Source organism: Oncorhynchus kisutch, linkage group LG11, assembly GCF_002021735.2.
Source record: "Oncorhynchus kisutch isolate 150728-3 linkage group LG11, Okis_V2, whole genome shotgun sequence".
NCBI lineage: Eukaryota > Metazoa > Chordata > Actinopteri > Salmoniformes > Salmonidae > Oncorhynchus > Oncorhynchus kisutch.
The window spans coordinates 67,377,558-67,394,041 of NC_034184.2; the positions used below are offsets into that span (position 1 = coordinate 67,377,558).

Genomic DNA, 16,484 nt, shown 5'->3' on the forward strand with positions numbered 1-16,484 from the left:
TTCTCCCACCTGTCCCAGTGAAGCCCAGAGCCCTGACTCCCAGTGTGGAGCCTTCTCCTGTGTGGAGGGCTGCTTCTGCCCTGTGGGCACTCTCCACCACAGTAAGACAGCAAGGGCTACATCTCAATCCAGTTCCTTCCCGTCTGTCATCATTCACACCGGTCCTGGAGAGCGCCTGGGAATGTGCAGGCTTTTATTCTACCCCAGCATTAAGACACCTGGTTCAACTTATCATGGACCTCCATTCGGGTTGTTGATTAGACGCGATGTGTCAGTGCTGGGCTGGAACAAAAACCCTGCACGCCCCAGAAACTCCCTGTTTTATCATATCCTTGCCCTGACTCTGTCTCCACCGACAGGTGAAGGCTGCGTGGCGCCCGCACTCTGTCCGTGTGAGTGGGCAGCCTCTGTTTTCCCACCCGGGGCCAGCATCACCCAGCATTGCCAGAACTGGTCAGTCTGTCCCCTCGCCTATCGGCTCAACTCATAAACCATCACCCGTGTCGTGTGAGGCCAATTTGACATGTTGGCTTTTCATTTGGGGTGTCGAAACTGATACTAACACATGTCTCTCAGTTCAGCTAGACTGATTTTGTCATTTTACACACCTGAGAGGTACATTTTATTAGTTGTGTGAATAGGTTTTGTGGTAGGTTCTGTGGCTGGGTTAATGAATAGAAAGGATACTAACTTCGATAGTAAGTCCTGTTAGGATTTGCCCAGTGTGTTTATGTGTACCTGGAAGGTGTTTTTATGGGTTTGATGTATTCTGTATATCTGCGGTCTTCCAGCTCATGTACTGAGGGCATATGGCAATGTGAGGGTGCCCCGTGCCCACCTCCCTCCCCCTGTCAGGAGTCAGAGTTCCTGTGCACGGGGGGACGCTGCGTCCCCTCCCTATGGGTGTGTGACAACGAGGACGACTGCGGTGACGGCTCTGACGAGCTGTGCCCATCAACCTGTGCCCCGGGGCAATACCGCTGTGCCAGCGGGCCCTGTGTGGACCTGGCGTTGCGCTGTGACGGGCATCCGGACTGTGCCGACCAATCAGACGAGGAGTTCTGTGGGCCTGCCACCCCTGTGCCCCTGTGCCCGCTGGGGGAGTTCCAGTGTGCCAGCGGGCGCTGCCTGCCCGCCAGCCGCGTGTGTGACGGACGCCTGGACTGTGGGTTCGCTGACGGGTCTGATGAGCAAGGTGGGTGTGATTGAAAATGTATGTCTGTCTAGTGTCCATAAGTGTGTTTTTGTACTCGATATGTGTAGGTGTCTATTATTGTCTAATTTCATATTAGTATTAACAAGCCTAGGTGTGTACAGTGCATTCGAAAAAGTATTGAGACCCCTTGACTTTTTCTAAATTTTGTTACGTTACATCATCAATCTCCACACAATACACCATAATGACAAAGAAAACTGTTTTTTGTTAAAAAAAATATACAAAAAATATGGAAATAAGTATTCTGACCCTTTACTCAGTACTTTATTGAAACACCTTCGGTAGCGATTACAGCCTCGAGTCTTCTTAGATATGATGCTACAAGCTTGGCACACCTGTATTTGGGGGAATTTCTCCCATTCTTCTCTGCAAATCCTCTTGTTCTGTCAGGTTGGATGGGGAGCGTCGCTGCACAGCTACAGTGGGGCAAAAAAGTATTTAGTCAGCCACCAATTGTGCAAGTTCTCCCACTTAAAAAGATGAGAGAGGCCTATAATTTTCATCATAGGTACACTTCAACTATGACAGACAAAATTAGAAAAATAAATCAGAAAATCACATTGTAGGATTTTTTATGAATTTATTAGCAAATTATGGTGGAAAATAAGTATTTGGACACCTACAAACAAGCAAGATTTCTGGCTCTCACAGACCTGTAACTTCTTTAAGAGGCTCCTTTGTCCTCCACTCGTTACCTGTATTAATGGCACCTGTTTGACCTTGTTATCAGTACAAAAGACACCTGTCCACAACCTCAAACAGTCACAGTCCAAACTCCACTATGGCCAAGACCAAAGAGCTGTCAAAGGACACCAGAAACAAAATTGTAGACCTGCACCAGGCTGGGAAGACTGAATCTGCAATAGGTAAGCAGTTTGGTTTGAAGAAATCAACTGTGGGAGCAATTATTAGGAAATGGAAGACATAAAAGACCACTGATATTCTCCCTCGATCTGGGGCTCCACGCAAGATCTCACCCCGTGGGGTCAAAATGATCACAAGAACGGTGAGCAAAAATCCCAGAACCACACGGGGGGACCTAGTGAATGACCTGCTGAGAGCTGGGACCAAAGTAACAAAGCCTACCATCAGTAACACACTACGCCGCCAGGGACTCAAATCCTGCAGTGCCAGACGTGTCCCCCTGCTTAAGCCAGTACATGTCCAGGCCCGTCTGAAGTTTGCTAGAGAGCATTTGGATGATCCAGAAGAAGATTGGGAGAATGTCATGGTCAGATTAAACCAAAATATAACTTTTTGGTAAGAGCTCAACTCGTCGTGTTTGGAGGACAAAGAATCCTGAGTTGCATCCAAAGAACACCATACCTACTGTGAAGCATGGGGGTGGAAACATCATGCTTTGGGGCTGTTTTTCTGCAATGGGACCAGGACGACTGATCCGTGTAAAGGAAAGAATGAATGGGGCCATGTATCGTGAGATTTTGAGTGAAAACCTCCTTCCATCAGCAAGGGCATTGAAGATGAAACGTGGCTGGGTCTTTCAGCATGACAATGATCCCAAACACACCGCCCGGGCAACGAAGGAGTGGCTTCGTAAGAAGCATTTCAAGATCCTTTATTGGCCTAGCCAGTCTCCAGATCTCAACCCCATAGAAAATCTTTGGTGGGAGTTGAAAGTCTGTGTTGCCCAGCAACAGTCTCAACATCACTGCTCTAGAGGAGATCTGCATGGAGGAATGGGCCAAAATACCAGCAACAGTGTGTGAAAACCAAAAATTCAGGCCACTCAAGGACATTCGGAGACTTGTCCCGAAGCCTCTCCTGCATATTGGCTGTGTGCTTAGGGTCGTTGGAAGTTGAACTTTCACCCCAGTCTGAGATCTTGAGTGCTCTGGAGCAGGTTTTCACTTTGCTCCGTTCATCTTTCCCCCGATCCTGACTAGTCTCCCAGTTCCTGCCGCTGAAAAACATCCCCACTGCACGATGCTGCCACCCCCATGCTTCACCGTAAGGATGGTGCCAGGTTTCCTCTAGATGTGACGCTTGGCATTCTGGCCCGAAGAGTTCAACCTAGGTTTCATCAGACCAGAGAATCTTGTTTCTTATCGTCTGAGAGTCCTTTCGGTGCTTTTTAAAAAAAATCCAAGTGGTCGGTCATGTGCCTTTTACTAAGGAGTGGCTTGCATCTGTTCACTCTACCAATAAAGGCCTGATTGGGGTAGTGCTACAGAGATGGCTGTCCTTCTGGAAGGTTCTCCCATCTCCACATACCAACTCTTTAGCACTGTCAGAGTGACCATTGGGTTCTTGGTCACCTCCCTGACCAAAGCCCTTTTCCCCCAATTGCTCAGTTTGGCCGAGTGGCCTTCTCTAGGAAGAGTCTTGGTGGTTCCAGAATTCTTCCATTTAAGAATGATGAAGGCCACTTTGTTCTTGGGGACCTTCAATGCTGCAGAATTGTTTGGGCTTCTCCCCAATTTCGTGATATCCAATTGGTGGTTGCAGTCTTGTCTCATCGCTGAAACTCCCGTACGGACTCGAAAGAGGCGAAGGTTGAGAGCCATGCCTCCTCTGAAACACGACCCTGCCAAGCCATGCTACTTCTTGACATACTGCTCACTTAACCCGGATGCCAGCCCCACCAATGTGTGGGGGGAAACACCGTACAGCTGGTGACAGAAGTTTGTGTGTATTTGCCCCGCCTGCTAGAGTCGCTAGAGCGCGATGGGACGATCCAGACGATGCTGGGCCAATTGTGCGCTGTCTAATGGGTCTCCCGGTTGCGGCCGGCTGCGACCCAGCCTAGGTCTGTAGTTGTGCCTCAAGCACTGCGATGCAGTGCCTTAGACCTGCGCGCTCTGGAGGCAGAGGATTTACAATTTATTTTGCGATTTTAGAATAAGGCTGTAACATAACAAAATGTGGAAAAAGGGAAGGGTTCTGAATACTTTCCGAATGCACTGTATGTTCGTGTCTATAACCATTTCTGTTAGTGTATACACACGTTCCTTAGAATTTATACTTTACATGTACGAGTCTATTATTGTCTTTCCCTCTCAAGTTCAAGTGTTTTTGTGTGTGGTCAGAGTGCGGGGTGGTGTGTGGCCAGGGGGAGTTCCTGTGTTCAGGGGGCCTCTGTGTGCTCTACCTCCACCGCTGCGATGGCCATGATGACTGTGGGGATCTGAGTGATGAGAGGGGGTGTGTGTGCGCCCCGGGAGAGTTCCAGTGCCCTGGGGACCAGTGTGTCCCCGCAGACAAGGTGTGTGACGGCCACAAAGACTGTCCCTCTGGCACCGATGAAGCCGTCTGTTCAACCGAAGGTACATGAATCTTTACAATCAGTCCTCACTATCACTTGAAAACAATAGACATATTGACATGATACATTCGACTGCAATGTGTAATTCATTTAAAGCAGGTTGACATTGACTGATACAGTACGAATGACACATTCCTAGAAATGACCCATTTTCAAACAGCATTGAGAGCTCTGAGGCCTCTGGAAACACCATCTGACAGGCGTGCGGGTCTGTGTGAGTGCATGCATGTACCTGTGTGAATGCGATAAAAATATAATAACTGGTGGGTGCTTATATTTTTCCAATTTCATGTGTTTTTTGCACGTCCAAACCCCCCTGAGCGGTGGCTAAACCTTTGTTTATGTGACAGTGACCTGTGCCCCTGGTCAGTTCCTGTGTGCTGATGGCACCTGTGTGACACTCACCAAGCTATGTGACGGAGTGACAGACTGCCAGGGCGGAGAGGATGAGGACCAGAACAACTGTCAACCAGTCACCATGGCCCCAGTTACCATAGCAACACCCATCAACCCAACTTCACCCACTTCTGGTAAGAGCAACAATACTGTTGAGAATATCAAGAGGGAAGGCTGGCAGTCTGCCCAAGAGTTACTCAACAGTGTCTGCAACACAACACAACTCCAACTCCAAACACCACCATAACTCCTACCACAAGGCACTGCTGAATGTATTAGATAGGTATCTACAGTATGGACTTATTACTCATCTGGATTACTGGGTGAAATATACTTCATATTGATTCACACAACCATATTGCTTCATAAAAATATACTTCATACAACATATCTTAATCTCTCAGATCTATAAGACCTCCCTAGCTAGGTGCCTTGTGGGTAAGGGCCAAACTGACCCCCCCCCCCCCTTCTCTCTTACCCCAGCCTGCCAGTCTTATGAGTTTGCCTGTGCCAATGGGCAGTGCGTGCCCCGGGCGTGGCACTGTGACGGGGAGACAGACTGTTTGGACGGGAGTGACGAGCAGGGCTGTCCCCGGGCGTGTGGCCCCGGCCAGGTGCCATGTCGCAGTGGTGACCAGTGTGTGGACTACCAGCAGCTATGTGATGGGATACCTCACTGTAGCGACGCCTCCGACGAGAGCGTGGATGACTGCGGTTAGTAATGCACCTGATGGAAAATACATGAAACATACAGAACCAGTCGATGGTTTTTCTTTATTTTTTACTATTTTCTACATTGTAGAATAATAGTGAAAACATCAAAACTATGAAATAACACATATGGAACCATGTAGTAACCTAAAAGTGTTAAACAAATCCAAATATATTTTTCTTCAAAGTAGCCACCCTTTGCCCTGATGACAGCTTTGCACACTCTTAGCATAAATGAATGAGTAGGTGTGTCCAAACTTTTGCAAGGTACTGTATATCGTACTGACACCTACTGGATAGGAACCATACTGTATAATACATGCATATTAACACTAATATATGCAATATATATGTACAGCAAATATATACACACCAACACGAGTACATGCATCCCATAAATGAATTATAACAGATGTTTATAAAAAGAGCACCATCTGTTTTTTTTAGGCTCTACAAGGATCCCACCTTGCCCTGGGAGCTTTCCATGTGACAACCGCACGTGTGTGAACGCGACTCAAGTGTGCAACGGTGTAGCCGACTGTCCACACGGAGAGGATGAGCTGATGTGTGGTGAGTTGTGAGAGGAAAAGAGAATATACCGCGGTGCACAAACCATCACTTAGAGACATGGAGCTTTGCAAACCTCGTTTCAGATGGTCCATTTCATGTCGTTTTGATTGAATTGAGTCCATAGTCTGTGGTTGTCTTGTCCTGTAACTAGATAAGACCAGCCCACCCCCTGCTCTCCCTGGCGATAAGAACAACAGTCACATCTGTCCTGAGTTCACCTGCCTGGACGGATCGTGTGTCTCCTTCAAAGCAGTAAGATTCCCCTAACCAAACATTTTACTTCAGTGCTTACTGACATTGAACAAAACAAATGCTTCGGGCCAAAAATACGCAGCACAGTATATTATCTTACCATGTCCTTTATTTGTATATACCTGGGTCATGTTCATTAGGACATTCAACAGTAAAAACATTTTACAACAGAAAACATTTCAGTTTCAGTCCTTTTTCTTCTGTTTGGTGCCTGATGAATATAACCCTTGTATATTTTGTACAATTAAAGTGCTGCCAGGAATGTTAAAGGCTCAATTCAGCCATTTTTACATCAAATAGTTTCTGAGTAACAGCTAAGCACCTTACTCTAAAAGATTTCCATAAAAATTAGAAATCTATTAGAAATCTTTTAGCAAAAAAACATTTCTCAAACACAAATCTTCGAAAACTGTCTGGAGGTTGTCTGAGTTGGGAGGGGAAAACTGAAAACTAGCTGTGATTGGCAGAGTGGTTTGGAACTCTCTTTGTTTATTGGTCTATTAACCAATTTACCGCATGGTGATATCACCATGGAAAGCCGAAACTCACGCCCATGCAACCCTGCTGATTAGAAGGTCATGTGTAGATTGTATTTTCAATCAGTAACTATCAGGAAATAACACTGATACATTTTTTTTAGCTTTTACAGTGTTAGATTCATCAGCTGTATGATATTAAAATGTGATATATGATATAAAACACAGAACAAAAACAGCATTTTGACTGCACTGGGCCTTTAAGTGGAGTGATCTAGGTGTTGTTCTAGTTTTGGTTCTGTGTGTTTGTTCTAGGTGTGTAATGGCATGGCAGACTGTGCTGACTCCCTGCTGGGGCCCTTAGGGGGGCCCTCTGATGAGCAGGGCTGTAGGAGCTGGGCCCCTTGGGGCCCCTGGAGTCCCTGTAGCCTCTCCTGTGGGACAGGCTCCATGAGCAGGCAGAGACTCTGCCCCCTGGGGGACACCCTGGGTCATTGCAGAGGGGACGACACCCAGAGACAGCAGTGTTTCAGCACGTCATGTCCTGGTGAGAGATGGGAGAGATGAGCCATATGGTGGTTGTTGTTATCGTCATGATATTAATCAGTGGCAGTAGTATCTTCATCATCATCACTTTTGTCTTCACAATCAGCATCAACATCATCACAATCATCACAATCATCACAATCATCATTACATTTTACATTGACATTTTAGTCATTTTTTTGCAGACGCTCTTATCCAGAGCGACTTACAGTAGTGAGTAGCATCTTCATCATCTTCATCATCATCATTGTCATTTGAATCGTCATCATTAGATTTGTTATCTTTGTCGACATGATAATCATCATCATCATCACTTGTTATTTCACTTGTTATTGTTATCACAATGTGAACCCTCTTTGCGTTACATACTTGCCTCTTGTCAACAGTGGATGGGCACTGGTTGCCGTGGGTGACGTGGTCTAACTGCTCTAAGGATTGTGGGGGTGTGGATGTAAGGCAAAGGGGATGCATCCCACCCCAGAATGGGGGCAGAGATTGCACCCAGCTCCCTGGAGAATCTAACCTGGCCACAGAAATCAGTAAGTCCACTAAGACTGAAATATATTTGACAAGATATGGAAGGGCTAATAATTGAAGAAGTGCCATGAACTTACATTCTCTCACTCACTCTCTCTCACTCACTCACTCACTCACTCACTCACTCACTCACTCACTCACTCACTCACTCACTCACTCACTCACTCACTCACTCACTCACTCACTCTCTCTCTCTCCCCCCCACTCCCCTCCTCCAGATCCTTGCCCTCAAGATGGCTGTGCCAACATCACATGTCTTAGTGGCCTGGTGAGACTCAGCTGTGCCCCCTGCCCAGTGTCCTGTGCCCACATCAGCAGTGGCTCTGTCTGTGACCCGACTGCACCATGTTTCTCAGGTCAGAGAACAGGAGAGGAGGATGTGCTCTGTAGTCATATTTTCTTGATCAAATATCCCATTTATTGTCTGCAGATCCCAAGAGAACAGAACGCTGACCGACATAGAGAATAGTTTGCTGACCTACAGTGTGTATAAAGCACTGAGTTTAGCCACACACTTGTTCATGCTGGGGAGTTGTTGTATTTCCAAGCCCTAGCCTTCACTATTCTTCACTTTACTCTCTCCCCCTCTCCCTCTTCCTCCTCTCCCCCTCTCTCTCCTCCTCATGCCTCTCTCCCTCCCTCTCTCCTGCAGGTTGCTGGTGTCCAGAGGGTCGGGTGATGAACCATGCCCAGCAGTGTGTGTTGCCGGAGGAGTGTGTGTGTGAGGTGGCCGGGGTGCGGTACTGGCCTGGACAGCATGTCAAGAAGGACTGTGAGATCTGTACGTGTGAGAGAGGCAGACCTCAACACTGCCAGCCGAACACCGAATGTACAGGTTAGTCTACACAACACGACACAGTACACCCTCCTGTTAGGTTGTGTTCAGTTGGAAGAAATGGGAGAATAAAAAAATGTGATTATGGAAAGTAGTGTACTTATATGGAGAGATGGTACTACTTCCTATTTTAAAATCACTTTTCTCATTTCCTGTCTCTTAAACAAGACCCAGACTTCACCTCTGTTCAAGTTCATGTTAACATGTTTTACTGTCCATTCAATATTCTGCTGTTAAGATATTTTATCAAGGTTTAAGATGAATGATTAAATAATTATACTCAGAAACTTAACCATTAGGGATTAGAGGTTATGTAGCATGAAAAAGGAGTCAATTAAAAATAATACACACAGCTCCAACTAGGTTGGAGGGGGGGAAGAGAGGAATGTATGTGTGTGGGTCTAAAGTAAGCAAAGAGGATCCTTAACCTATGTTTGAACCGACCCGGCTATAACTCTGTGGAGATAAAATAAGACAGCGAGAGCCCCTCCAGGTTTTCCGTATCTGGGGGGGACTGGAACTGTCTGCTAAGTGGTAATAAACTGTGGTGAGACTTCAGGAGTTAATCCAGATATAGTGTGTCATGTATGTGCGCTAGTCAGTTGGAATGGACTTTAGAAGTAGCTTTGTCCTTGTCGGAGAGAAGGAGGAGCCTTCAAGACGCTATGACGAAATGTGATGTATATAAACCAATGTACATGATATTATGATCAGCGCTCTCGAGAATAAATTCTATTGGCTAATCTTGGTAGACTGGTTTCTGTCCATTTTATGCAAATAAGGATCTTACAAATTCTTAGAAACAGACAGAGTGATTTAAATTGAATTGGTTAATGAACACATGTAGGAATTGTTTAATTCCTTTAACATCTGTAAAGGCTCATGAAAGTAATGTGTACTTGGACAAGATGTGTTGTTTGTACTACACTGCTGCATCGCTGACTGTCTGTGTGTGCGGCAGATAGCCTAGCGGTTGTGTTGGGCCGAAACCCTCATTGCTCTGGATAGGAGAGTCTGCTAAATTACTACAATGTAACGTAGTGTGTGTGTGTGTGTGTGTGTGTGTGTGTGTGTGTGTGTGTGTGTGTGTGTGTGTGTGTGTGTGTGTGTGTGTGTGTGTCAGTCCACTGTGGTTGGTCGACGTGGTCAGCTTGGGGGGAGTGTTTGGGACCGTGTGGGGTCCAGAGTGTCCAGTGGTCCTTCCGCAGTCCCAACAACCCTAGTAACCATGGCAATGGGAGAAAGTGCAGAGGCATCTACAGGAAAGCTCGCCGGTAAAAGACACCGTACACATTCAATCACATTCATCATGTTTACACATGATGACAAATACATCTAAATACAATACATTACGTATGAATGTTTGTTAAATACATTACCTTTCCTGTCAACTTACAGCCATTTCAACATCACAGCAAGTAAAAGTGATACTTAGAAATGGTTAAAGAGTGGAATTGCTTTACACCCATAAATGTATGGCACATCCTGTACTCTGGAGCCTGGCAGAGGGATGGTAAAATGACCCAGTGTATGTGTTTGTGTATGTGTGTGCTTGCATGTGTGTGTGTCTGTCCCCAGCTGTCAGACAGAGCCCTGTGAGGAGTGTGAGTTCCATGGCCAGTCCCATGCAGTTGGGGACCGATGGAAGGCGGGCCAGTGCCAGCTGTGCCACTGTCTGCCCAACCTCACAGTGCAGTGTGCCCCCTACTGCCAACATGCTGCCACTGGCTGCCCCCAGGTCAGGAACACTGAGGTTTATAGTAACTCTGCTCGTGTGTGCGCTTGCGTGTGTGTTCGCGTGCACCCATGTCAGAATACATCATGTTAAAAATGTGTTTTTATACCACTGTGTGACTAGAGGGTTCTTATCTAAGGTAAATGTTCTAGCATGTGTGTTCCCTCAACCGCCTCTCTATAGTTCTGTTGACACACGACTAGTTTCCTTTCATGGCCCTGTGTCATAGCAACAATCGAATAATGTCTTTTGTCTTGCAGGGTCAGAGTCTGGTTCCAGGGGAAGGTGACAAGTGTTGTTATTGTGAAGGTAACTAGTATCTAGTACATTACTAACCACATGTTCCCCTTTTGTCAATGATTCCAACGCTTGATATTAAGCTGGGAAAAAATCAATATTTGACCAAAATGTTAGCTGATATGATAGCTGTTGAAATCTGTATTTGAAATGGAAACCTGAGGTAGGGGTTATATCTGGCTAACCAAACACAGGTAACCTAGACAGAGGATATTAGGTGGTGACAGAATGCCAGTGGGAATGGGATTTTCAGTGCTGAATTTCTCCCTATTGTCAGGTGACCATGGCACCATTTCAGTGGCAACGACACCTGCTACTGTGTCAGTGAGTGTCCAACCCTCCACCCCAACAGATGGCAGTATACCCTTGGTCCCCACGTATCCCCTTCCACCTGGAGGTCAGTATCATTGATCTTTTTAACCATTTATTTGAATAAGGGACTGATACAATGAAAACAATCATTGATTTAACTATAATCAGATGCATTGTCCCACATTTTACCTTGAGTTTTTTGTCATTGCATCTGATTTATGAATAATTTATGAATAATCTGATGTAAAGACCACTGATGAATATTGTTGGAGATCTACCAAAATGTAACGCAAGATTTAATCTCTTGATCAGTGGTATTTGTAGTTTATCAAATATATTTGTAAGTATGCTGTGTTTGTGCTTGTATAGAGGAGTGCTGGTCACCCCTGGGGGTCCAATCTCTCCCTGACTCCAGCTTCAGTGCCTCCTCACACCAGTGGGGTCACCCTCCACGGGCAGGGCGTCTGTACGCACGGGACCCCCATAAGGACCTGCAGGGCTGGAGCCCTGACACAGAGCAGTACAGGAACCTTCCTACAGGGGCCCCCGAGGGCCACAGTGGAGCTGTGCAAGCCCCATATCTCCAGCTGGACCTGCTAAGACCCCACAACATCACTGGTAATGAACCACTTAAACCAAATCAAACCAAAACAAATCAAATCAGGGGGTCATATTGCTTGCAGCCAAAGTATATGGAGGATAGTATGCGTGGATGTGTACATGCACAAGTTAGTTTTATATGGGTGCTAGTTAATTCATGATATAAAAACGCTATCAATGTTTTCTCTTCTAACATCTCACTCTTTTTGCTTCTTTTCTCTTTCTCTACATCCTCACTATTTCATTCTAACTCTCCCTCTCTATCTCTCCCTCTCTATCTCTCCCTCTCTACCTCTCCCTCTATCTCTCCCTCTCTATCTCTCCCTCTCTACCTCTCCCTCTCTATCTCTCCTTCTCTATCTCTCCCTCTCTGTCTCTCCCTCTCTACCTCTCCCTCTATCTCTCCCTCTCTATCTCTCCCTCTCTCCCTCTCCCTCTCTATCTCTCCCTCTCTATCTCTCCCTCTCTACCTCTCCCTCTCTACCTCTCCCCCTCTATCTCTCCTTCTCTATCTCTCCCTCTCTGTCTCTCCCTCTCTACCTCTCCCTCTATCTCTCCCTCTCCATCTCTCCTTCTCTACCTCTCCCTCTATCTCTCCCTCTCTATCTCTCCCTCTCTACCTCTCCCTCTCTATCTCTCCTTCTCTATCTCTCCCTCTATCTCTCCCTCTCTATCTCTCCCTCTATCTCTCCCTCTCTATCTCTCCCTCTCTATCTATCTCTCCCTCTCTATCTCTCCCTCTCTACCTCTCCCTCTATCTCTCCCTCTCTATCTCTCCCTCTCTATCTCTCCCTCTCTACCTCTCCCTCTCTACCTCTCCCTCTATCTCTCCCTCTCTACCTCTCCCTCTCTATCTCTCCCTCTCTATCTCTCCCTCTCTACCTCTCCCTCTCTACCTCTCCCTCTCTATCTCTCCCTCTCTATCTCTCCCTTACTTTCCTCCCTCTATCTCTCCCTCTCTATCTCTCCCTCTCTACCTCTCCCTCTCTATCTCTCCCTCTCTGTGTCCACCAGGTGTGCTGACTCAAGGGGGAGGTGTGTTTGACACCTACGTGTCCAGTTTCTACCTGCAGTTCAGTAACGATGGCAGACAGTGGTACACCTACCAGCAGCTGATTGCTGATGCCCGCCCCAGAGCCAAGGTGCCCACTACCCATCAACCCTAGCACCAACTACTTTCCAAATTCTATTCTAGCATGCCCACTTAATTTTAGGAAGTATGCTAGTGTACATATTGGAACAGCGAAAAACTCAAATTTGCTGTTGAATTTCACTGCAATCCATTTTCTTTCGCATCATCCAATTTAGGTCGTTATTGTAAAAGAGAATGTGTTTTCAATTACTTTCCTGGTTAAATAAAGGCACACAAAAAATCCAATCAACGTCAATGTTGATACCCCAGGTGTTCTTGGGTAACCGTGACGACCGGAGTGTGTCCTACACCAGGCTGGACAGGATGGTGTCGGCTCAGTTTGTGCGTGTGTTGCCTCACGACTTCCAGAACGGGATCTACCTCCGCTTGGAACTCATGGGCTGTGAAAATGGTATTTACAGTTGTGTGCATTGGTTTGAAAAGTTGATACATTTTCTACATTTGATAAACAAATTCAAATCTACCAAACAGCAGCAAAACAATAAGAATAAATGCTATAGAGTCAATGTAAGTACAAATGGTTTAACAGTCCCCCTCTACACTCCTCCTTCTCTCCGTAGGTTCCCGCAGGCTATCCACCCCCTCTCCTCTCTCTCCTCTCTCTCCGGTCACCCCGGCCCGGCCCTGCAGAGATAGAGAGTTCCAGTGTGGTAACGGGCGCTGTGTCCCCACGGGGCCCAAGGGGGTTGTATGTGATGGGGTCAATGACTGTGGGGATGGATCTGACGAGCTGCGCTGTGGTCAGTTCCCATATTTACCCAGCATGACTTGGCTAGATGATCTCTCTCATTGATTCATAGTAGTGATATGGCGATAGTAGTGATATGGTGATAGTAGTGACATAGTGGAATTAGTGATATGGTGATAGTCGTGAAATGGTGTTAGTAGTGATATTGTGACATAGTGATATGGGGATAGTAGTGACATAGTGATAGTAGTGATATGGTGATAGTAGTGACACGCATTAATCATAGTTATCAGATAGTTAGACAGACTGTCACAACGCCTGGAGTGGTGGGTGCGGAGTCAAACGCAGAGAGCAGAGGATTCTGGAAAATCAGACTTTATTTTGGTTTCCAAATGCTAACGCCCAAAACAACAGGTGAAAATGATCACAAAATGTCCAATCCAACACAGGGCACAAACAGACAGGGAACACTACACGCACAACCTGACTAGCAGAAAACAAGCCCGCACAAAAACAGACGGGCCTTACAGGCTTAAATAGTACTGAATCAAAAAACAAAATAAGAAACAGGTGCAACCAATAAGACAAAACAAACAGAAAAGGAAAAGGGGATCGGTGGCAGTTAGTAGACTGGCGACGACGACCGCCGAGCGCCGCCCAAACAGGCAGGGGAGCCACCTTCGGTGGAAGTCATGACACAGACATTGTACATGAAGAAAGGCACAGTATGCTGAGAAGCATAACCAAATCCATTGCTTTCATGCATTGAACTTTTTTACAGGTACTCAGCCCTCCCCTACACCTACAAGCCCACGGGGCTGTCCCAGAGGTCAGTACTCCTGTCCGCCACCTGGGGGCTGTATTGATGCAGCCCTGCGCTGTGACGGAATCCCACACTGTCCCAATGGAGAGGACGAGATAGGATGCTACACTCACGATCAAACCACCCAAGCAGAGAGGCCTAACAGTCCCACACCAGCTCCTCTAAGGACCCCTAGTATGGCCGCTGTCACTCTGCATAAGACTACCCCTACACCAACAGTAGGTCAAGGCACTCCTGATAACTCCTGTGTATTCATGTTTTCTGAGGTCGTGTGTCTTCTGTTTTTCAAGTTACAATAACCTTTTGTTTTTTCTAAACCCCACAGGCAGGTGGCCCTGGGTATAGAGGTCAGTTGGACATGGATGCATGAAGTTGTTCAGAATAGTGCCGTTGTTGAATTTAGCTTATATTACAGTTTTTTTCGATTGCTAAACGACAGTGGGCACAACTGGAGTCACATGTGCAAAACTCTAACTACAGTCTGCACTACCAACAGTCACCTGAGCTAAACAGTTCACATCACCTGCAAAACTCATTCCAAGCAACACATGCTTAACACATGGCTCAAAACACGCTCAGTGCAGCCAAACACTATGCACAACCCTCACTGAGATAACACACACTGTCACTCAGAACACACTGAGAGTAAAAACACTAGCATCAAACACCAACACAGAAAATACAAACTTTTCATCTTTACAGTTTGAACAATTTCAGTGACTTCATACAAAGTAATATTTTCTTCAAAGAAAAGAGTAACCTGTTTTTTCGCGTGACCGAAAGGTTTCGGCCCGCCAAAACTCTCGTGAGCACGCGATTCTCACAATGAGAAGCCCCATTGAAAGCGGACATCGCGCTGAAGACATAGAAACTGTTCCCAGGACTGTAGGTGCTTGGGAAGGGTGGGGGCGATGACGTCAAAGTTGGGCCAACTTTTATGATGACAAGAGAGAGTTTGGGAGAATGAGTGCCCTGAGAGTTCTGCTTTACATACAGACATAATTTAAACGGTTTTAGAAGCTTTAGAGTGTTTTCTATTCAATAATATATTATTTTTTTTGACAGATTCTTTTTCTGTTTACTATGGGCACGCAATTCCTCCAAAGGGGGCAGTAATCAGCCCTATCTTTAACAGATTTTAAGGTAAATGAAAATTAGCAGTTTGCTTCAATAGTCTGTAGTAATTTACGGAATTACAGTAATGAGAAAAAAAAGGTAGAAACTAAAAGTACATACTGTAATTCGAACAAATAATTGAGGGGCTAATCCTGCCTCTCTCTAGCATCAGGCCACAGGTTTTCTTCAACATCACATCTAATGTTTTCTCTTGCCATGCACCTGGGGAAGAACCTTCTGGAGTGCCTTATCCATCCCTGGCAGTCCTCTGGACTGGTGTCCTCACATCCGGCACGCATGGCTTCCAAAAGAGACATTTGGTCATGTGGGTGGTGACCAAACACTTTCCACCTCCAGGCAGAGAAAAACTCCTCTATTGGGTTGAGGAAGGGTGAATATGCAGGCAGGTACAAAACCATAAATCTGTGATGTGCTGCAAACCAATCTGTGACAGCTGCAGAGTGGTGAAAAGCAACGTTATCGCAAACTATGACAAAAACTTGGGGGTTCTTACTTGCTCCCCCTGTTCTGCTGGCACTAGCTGAGCATAGAGCTGTTCTAGGAAAGCTATAAGCCTTTCTGTGTTGTATGGGCCAATGAGTGGTGTGTTGAGAAGCAAACCATCATTGGCCATTGCAGCACACATGGTGATATTTCCCCCCCTTTGGCCTGGAACCTCCACAGTGGCCCTTTGACCTATAACATTCCTTCCTCTGCGCCGTGTTTTGGCAAGGTTAAATCCAGCTTCATCGATAAATACAAATGAATGTGGTCTTTCCAGTGCTTCCACCTCCATTACTCTCTGAAAAACAGTAAGTGCACAGTTTTACTGTAGAAATGCTAGTGTTTTTTTTTTACTGTAAATATTTTGTATAGCTGTGTACGTAACCTCAGACGTCTTACCTGGACATATTGGTATCTTTGCTCTTTTACCCGTT

The 16,484-nt window shown here is 46.1% G+C and overlaps 1 protein-coding gene across 1 annotated transcript in view; it reads left to right on the forward strand.

The window, feature by feature from the left end:
• The first annotated feature begins 266 nt into the window (after positions 1 to 266).
• The window catches only part of sspo (SCO-spondin), a 64,389-nt gene continuing 48,171 nt past the window's right edge, over positions 267 to 16,484 (forward strand). Inside the window, exons 1-22 of the mRNA XM_031835014.1 lie at positions 267 to 270; positions 360 to 453; positions 792 to 1,195; positions 4,264 to 4,500; positions 4,850 to 5,029; positions 5,379 to 5,609; positions 6,054 to 6,176; positions 6,328 to 6,428; positions 7,220 to 7,451; positions 7,837 to 7,989; positions 8,206 to 8,343; positions 8,640 to 8,822; positions 9,946 to 10,096; positions 10,401 to 10,560; positions 10,818 to 10,866; positions 11,132 to 11,251; positions 11,536 to 11,784; positions 12,781 to 12,908; positions 13,169 to 13,310; positions 13,480 to 13,659; positions 14,389 to 14,648; positions 14,756 to 14,777. Coding sequence (XP_031690874.1) covers positions 267 to 270; positions 360 to 453; positions 792 to 1,195; positions 4,264 to 4,500; positions 4,850 to 5,029; positions 5,379 to 5,609; positions 6,054 to 6,176; positions 6,328 to 6,428; positions 7,220 to 7,451; positions 7,837 to 7,989; positions 8,206 to 8,343; positions 8,640 to 8,822; positions 9,946 to 10,096; positions 10,401 to 10,560; positions 10,818 to 10,866; positions 11,132 to 11,251; positions 11,536 to 11,784; positions 12,781 to 12,908; positions 13,169 to 13,310; positions 13,480 to 13,659; positions 14,389 to 14,648; positions 14,756 to 14,777 — 3,541 coding nt within the window. The remainder of the gene's footprint in view (positions 271 to 359; positions 454 to 791; positions 1,196 to 4,263; positions 4,501 to 4,849; positions 5,030 to 5,378; positions 5,610 to 6,053; positions 6,177 to 6,327; positions 6,429 to 7,219; positions 7,452 to 7,836; positions 7,990 to 8,205; positions 8,344 to 8,639; positions 8,823 to 9,945; positions 10,097 to 10,400; positions 10,561 to 10,817; positions 10,867 to 11,131; positions 11,252 to 11,535; positions 11,785 to 12,780; positions 12,909 to 13,168; positions 13,311 to 13,479; positions 13,660 to 14,388; positions 14,649 to 14,755; positions 14,778 to 16,484) is intronic.